Here is a 7,179-nt window from a genome sequence, read left to right as displayed (position 1 = left end):
AGAGTTGGATGTCAATCACGTCTCACCCTAGTTTGGGGGTGTGACATTAGATATGTATATTATTTTGTAGAATATTGATTCAACAATAATCATTTTTAGACTTTACATTATTAGTTATCATTATCTTCTTTAGAAGTTATAGACCAACATCATCGTTCACAATCTCTAAACTACCAACAATTCAATTTTTCAATTTATATTATTTGATAAATCCCTTAAGAATTGTGATAAATACAAATATTTCATCATTTAGATTCAACATTAAATTATAAAAATAATAATAATTTTCGTTAGATATTGAGAAAAAGTGTATCCTTAAAATTCATACGAAATACATTTGCCATGCACATGTACAAATTACAATGACTAGTCTTAATTCTAAATCCAAGTAGGACAAAGTTACCTTCAAATGGTTTATAACAATTTGGCTAAAAAAGTGTACATCAATCTGTTTAATCAAAGAGATTGACATTTGTGTTGCTTCTTTTGAATGATGAAATAAATAAAACACTTCCAATTATAGGTTATCAACTCTAGGCGATGTAGGGTAGTCTAAAATTGTTGAAATGCGATGTAGGGTGGTCTAAAATTGTTGAAACACGAGGGGTAATTATTTTGCAGGGTAAGAAAATAAAGGGGCATAAGCAGCTTTAATAAAAGACCACTTTTGTCCTTCTCAATTGTTGGGAATTTTGTCATTTAAAAATACCACCTTTTTCTTTTTTCTTGTTTTCCCTTTATATATAAATCATGAAAACAGGACTCTCCTCTCCATGATACGTAGTACCCTTTCCCCCTTTATTTTTGTTATTAGGAGTATTAATTAGTATTAATTACTCCTTAATTCAATCTTATTAGTTTTTAATTGTTTACTTGTTTAATTTAATAAAGACTTGTTGATTACTTGATTGTATATTGTCTTCTTAATTCTTGATCAATCTAAGCAATATCTAGATTGTGTCTTACCTTGTCTTGTGAGTCTTTCCTTACCTTTTTTATATTTTTAGTTTTTATTTCTTGATATTCCATTTACACTCATAGCGCCGTACAGAGAGAAGATTCTGTAAAAAGTCTAAATAAAGGAGAGTTTTTTTTTTTTTTTTTTTTTTTTGAGATTTAATCAAAAGGGGTTGAAAGTTTATCAATGGAAAGCAATAGTAATAGAAGCAACTTCAAGAAAATTTGTGTTTTTTGTGGAAGTAACCCTGGCCACAGGAAAGTCTTCAGTGATGCTGCTATTGACTTGGGGAATGAATTGGTTAGTCTTGATTCTTGAAATCCTCTTTGGTTGACTCTTTAACTTTTTATGTTTTATTTAATAGTTATTCAGTTTCAACTTTCAAGACTTTTTAGCTTTGAGTCAATTTGGGATTTGTGGAGTTGATTTTCAGATGTTCGCTAGGCTAATAGTTATTATTTCAGAAAATTTCTTTCTTTGTTAAAAGAAATTAGAATCGAGAAGAAAGGTGACTTTATGGGATAGTAACTATTAGTTGACTGACCATCCGAGAAATCAGTCCGGATGTGTGCATGTGAAGTTCCGTTACCTTTCTATTCTACTAAGACTAATCTCATTTTAGTTTGGAAACAGGAGTGGTTGACTTAATGTTCCCAACTTTTTGCAAAATATGCTGATTTTGTGTTGACATTCTAATAGTATTGGTTTTTGGTAATCTGGATAGTAGGCATTGACTTTCTTTCTTATAGGTACCTACCATTGTTGAAGTGTTATCCCCATAATGAAATTGACTTGGCTTTGAATGTTTCAGATCTAAGTCTTTTGGAGTTCCATTTGACTTTGATAATGCTGTTTGCAGGTAAATAGGAAGATTGACTTGGTCTATGGTGGTGGAAGTGTTGGATTGATGGGGTTGATTTCCCAGAGAGTCTATGAGGGTGGTTGCCATGTCCTTGGGTAAGTCAAATATTAATATTTCAAGTTTACAATGGCTAATTGTGTTTGAAGTCTACTGTAGGATTTCAATTCATTCTTGATTGCTCTGAACATGCAGGGTCATCCCGAAAGCTCTTGTGGCTGTTGAGGTATGTGGACATTTACTTGTAACTAAAATTTTGCAATTTGTTTGAGCTGCCATCTACTTGTTCGACTTGTTCTCTTCTTTTTCTTATTTTTTTATTTGGGAGTAGGTGGTAAGGTAAGTTGTTTGAACTGCTTTTATATTATTGCTATTTCTTCGACTTGGGGTTTCTCTTTTGCTGAAACTTTGAACTCTAATTTCACAATTATCTGAGCTACAATCTCTCTTTTTATTTCCCAATGTATTATTATCTTATATTCTGTTTGCTTGGAGTTCTTTTTTTTTTTTTTTGCTGAAATGTCGTCATCGATATGAAATGGTTTCGTGCGATATCCCTGGTTACTGATAGCTTTGAAGTGCCACAGCGATTCAAAAATTTATCCGAATTTCATCTCACATTGAAATTGGTAAAAACATGATACATTGTCCCAATGCATATTAATTGTTCTTTCATAGCTTTATCAAACAAAGTTAATGATTCTTTCGTAGAATGCATTTGTGCTCACAGTTAATTGCAAGTGATTGACTGGTGAAGCATCTGATAGAAAAAAAAAAAAATTCTTTAGTGGTAGAACTTTGATTTTGCATTCTGTGAGTTGTTTTGATTGCAATAGTTACACTTTTAACCTGAGTTGTACTGACAGATATCAGGTGAAAGTGTTGGTGACGTAAAGATTGTATCGGACATGCATGAGCGGAAAGCTGAAATGGCTAGTCAGGCTGATGCCTTTATTGCACTTCCAGGTAAATATTTGTAAGAGTACATATTGCGATACATATGCTCTCAGACACTTGTCAAATTGCTTTTATTATGTTTAGGCGGATATGGAACCATGGAGGAGACTCTGGAAATGATAACATGGGCACAACTTGGAATTCACAAAAAGCCGGTATCTATAGCATTACTTTCATACAGTTTGATGGTTACCTGCAAGTTCTTCACCATCTTAACCTGTTGTGCAGGTTGGTTTGCTAAATGTTGAGGGTTATTATAATTCTTTGCTTACACTGTTTGACAATGGTGTTGAAGAAGGTTTCATTAAGCCAGGGGCTCGTGACATTGTTCTTGCTGCTCCTACAGCCAGAGAGCTTTTAAGCAAGATGGAGGTACTCACTTTACCTAATTGCATGTATTTGCTTGTTATGTTGAAAGTACACCTCGATACAATCAGGTTGGTATTTTTGTTTCATCAGTATGATCACCATCTTTACTCCAAACGAGATATATGCGACACAGAAAGCATTGATGACTGACATATGGGATACATCTATTATACTATTGTGGTTTTCTGGAAGTAGTCTTTAAATGTTCCAGCTACTGAGATTTTATTTACAAAGCAACCACTTCTCGTGGCTTTACCAGTTAAAGGTTAAAATAAAACAATGCTCAACTATGTGCTATGGGAATGATAACTTTTGTAGCTAGGAATGTAGTTCTGGTTCACCTGTTTTATGTAAGACTCAAAATATTCTTACTGTTGGTTTTCGGTCATTTCTTTTCTGGTTACTTGTTCTATAATGTGAAATATCGATCCTTTTGGCAAGGTTGATTTACTAATTGTCCACCTTCCATTTATATGAGTTCTCTTGTCAAATTGTTGTTATTTATGCGTTTTGCTGAAGATTCTTATCTTGTTTGTCAACTTGCAGCGATATACTCCTTCACATGACCATGTTGCTCCCTATGAAAGCTGGCACATGGAGGAGTTGGCTTATCCGGGAAAACAGTCTCCAACACATTCTCCACAATAGAGTCTGATATGATTCATCATCATTAACTCTTGGATGAGAATTTATTCAGGTGGAGCCACATATAATGCATCATCGTGTACTTTTGTCATTCTTTGCGGTTACATTTAGTACGATCATCGTTGGTGTTTTGCATAAGCTAACATTGATTTATAAATTGGTCAATGGATGCACTATTTGGTGATTATTTAGGCTCTTACCACCTTTCACATCATCCTGTTCAAAGAAGCACTCAGCAGTACATAACTTAGTGGCATTTAATAAGGTTTAGTAATTGATGTTCACCAATAAGAAAGGTTGTACAAGGAACCTTCTGTCTCGATCTGTTTAAATTAGTACTGCAGTAATCCGTAATCACTGTTAAATAATATGTATTTCGTTTAAAGAAACTCCATTTATATAAAGTTTATGGTCAAAAGATAATAGCCTTGGTTTTCAAAATTTTATGCTCTCAACCATGTGGCCTAAAACTTGTTAGTGAAGCTCAACTAATTGAACTCTGTCACAGCTCTAGTGCTTTCAGTGTAAGGGGGGATATTATAGGCTGTAGAACAAGTGGAAACACCCATGTCCCATGTCTTAGGAACCCAACTCAGCTGTCACATTTAAGGTTCCTGTTTGCAGCCTTGTTCTGAAGGATGTTTGGGGGGGGGGGGGGGGGGGGGGGGCTCTTCTCCTTACTGGATTTGCCAACTGCAGCTCACATGCAATTTTCCATTATTGGGGGCCAATTCTCTTTTTGGGTATGAATGTTCATGTCACTTTCATCTGTTCTGTAAAATGGACGTTTTATTCAGTGGAGCTGGCAGCAGTTTGCTTTGCTATTATTGCCTTTTAGAATACTTAGGAGTCAGCTGGTAAATTTTGAGATAAGAAAGCACCTTCTTTATAACTCTTTTCTTTCATTTCCTACCGATCTCATAAAACCAGTCAACCTTCACAGATTCAGGATTTAAACCAAGTGGCTTTTGAGTTGAAAGAGTGGGTTCTGCTCTACTTTCATTATTTACATACATGTCTGGAGTTAAAGCCGAAAACTGTGAGTTTCTGCCAAACCCACGGAACACACATTGGATCACCACCAGTCAACCTCACTTGACGAAATTGTTACTATACTGCATTTATTCGCTGTATGATTGTAATTTTTAGTCGGTAGTTATATGATTTTTTCATCCAAGTGCTTCTATAGGTTAAAATCCAGCATGTGGAGCCTTGTAATGTGTTTTTTGGGGCCAAAGTGGAGGAAATCTTTTGGTCTGTGATGATATTATGAACACTCCAAGCTGTTAGAAAAAGATGTTTAGTTCTGGTGAAGTTTGGACCCCAAACAGCCATCGAAAAGCCATCGACTATTCATCAATAACAAAAGAAGCTAAATTGACAGTTGAGTTGACTTCCAAGGTGTAGCTGGTGGCCACTTATTAAGTTGTAGGTCCTGATTCTAGCTGGGAGAATCAAAGGACAAGTTAAGTCAGACCCAATAAACATCTATTAAATGTTTTGCCTTTTCTTTAGGCCAAAGTCATGGATCCATGAATTTATCCTGATTTTTCATTTAGACCCTCCAATTGAGGGTCGTGCCATATGAACCCTTCAAGATAACTGTTAATGTGCCACTTGAACACAAAATTAATATACAGCCAAACATTAAAAGTTCGTGCATTCACACGCCAGAACAACCAATAAAATGGAGACATGTGAATTTTAATTAAAAAAAATAAAAATTACAATAAATAAATAAATTTGGTCTCTTTCTTCACCAAATAGCCTCCCACCCCCACGCCGCCCTTCCTTCTTCTTCTCTTTCACTGTTCACTTTCCCCGTCGAGCAACCATTAATCCACACCCATTCTTCTTTCTTCTCCCCTCATCCTTTTCCACTCATATTTTCCGGCGACTTCATCAGTCACCATAATCAACACATTGTTATCTTCCTCCATAACAATGCACGCACTCACAAATAAAGTTGAAAGAATCATGAAATTCCTAACATATCTCTTTTCCAAAAATGAAAAAAAAAAAAAAACTCGAGCTCATATTAACAGTTAAACGGACGAGCACTTGTCCACGACGACAGTGGTAGAGCTAATACCGTGGTGGTGGTGATTGATGGGTATGGGTTTACTCGAGTGTGTGGGAATGATATTTTCTAATTGATGGTGGTTGGACTGGTGGGTGTTATAGCTGTGGATGAAAAGACATACTACTATTTTAGCCAGAGATTTTAGTCTCTAGAGCATAACATTGCCGGCAATGGCAGTGGCGGCAGTCACGTTACCATTACGGGATGGCAGTCATTTAACAAGGAAAGTAGGGATTGTAACCGTGGTGGGGGTGTGGATGCGGTTGTTACAATGGTGGTGAGTATTGAGATGTGCTCGGTGGTGGCGGAGGCAGTGCTCTGATGGTGGAGGTGCCAGGGAAGTGGTGGTGGAGGTAGTGGCTATGGTGGGGCTGGATGCAACATGAAGGAGAAAGAGAAAAAATAAAAAATAAAAAAAAGTTATTTCTTTGGTTTTTTCCCTGTTGATACGTGTCCTTAGGGACCCACGTTAGTAGCAATTATACATTTCTTCACGCTCCTATGAGATGTGGGAGACACGCACACTGATGTGTGTCCAACTGGAACAATAAATATCTTTTTGGAGGGTTCAAGTGATACGGGTCTCAGTTGAGGTGTCCAAATGAAATTTTTGGACAAGTTCGAAGGTCTGTTGATGACTTAAGACTTTTCTTTAATGGGTGAATCATGCATCTCAAGTGCATTAAAATCAACAGAATAGAGATTCAGGAAGAATATTAAAGAGGCTCGGCCACATACATATGCCTATATGCATGATATGTTACGCATTGAGTTTTCAATCGATGCATCATTTCGTGATTATAAAAAGATGAAATACATCGACAGATCTCTAGTAAATTTTATTTAAGCACTCGAATTACGACCTATTCCAATTGAAGACCCGAACACATGATAAAGTGTATCTATTAGACACACTTGACTCAAATTTTGAAAAAACTTTTGCGCGTAATCTGAAGCATTTGTTACGTAGATAAGTTAACCACAAAAAATATGTCATCTCCTTTAATTATACACATCAACCTTAATTAGAACTAACTTGAGATCTTATGGCTTATTGAGGGTAATGCGGATAATTAAAGAAAATGAAATATTTCAAATGGTTAACTAATCTACTTAAATTTTGAGCTGGAATTGTCTAATAGGAACATTTATCACGTGTTCAATTAGAACATGCTAAACTTCAATTACACTAATAGATTTAGGAGAGGAAATACAACTCTCAATTAAGAATGCTCTCTACTCTCTCTATGTTTTCATGCAAAACCCTAAACCTAGGGACTGAACCCTCGTTGTATGGCTACTCAGGAC

General features: G+C 35.8%; 1 protein-coding gene across 1 annotated transcript; it reads left to right on the top strand.

The window, feature by feature from the left end:
- Positions 1-740: 740 nt before the first annotated feature.
- On the top strand, positions 741-3,975 carry LOC132635922 (cytokinin riboside 5'-monophosphate phosphoribohydrolase LOG8). The gene is made up of 7 exons (XM_060352532.1): positions 741-1,258; positions 1,818-1,915; positions 2,013-2,043; positions 2,684-2,783; positions 2,859-2,929; positions 3,003-3,146; positions 3,690-3,975. The coding sequence occupies exons 1-7, from the start codon at positions 1,145-1,147 to the stop codon at positions 3,789-3,791; spliced, it is 660 nt and encodes a 219-aa protein (XP_060208515.1). The 5' UTR covers positions 741-1,144; the 3' UTR covers positions 3,792-3,975.
- Positions 3,976-7,179: the final 3,204 nt, after the last annotated feature.

This window comes from Lycium barbarum, chromosome 4, assembly GCF_019175385.1.
Source record: "Lycium barbarum isolate Lr01 chromosome 4, ASM1917538v2, whole genome shotgun sequence".
NCBI classification, from domain to species: domain Eukaryota; kingdom Viridiplantae; phylum Streptophyta; class Magnoliopsida; order Solanales; family Solanaceae; genus Lycium; species Lycium barbarum.
Note: the sequence above shows the minus strand (reverse complement) of the source record. Positions and strands in the feature narration are given on the sequence as shown.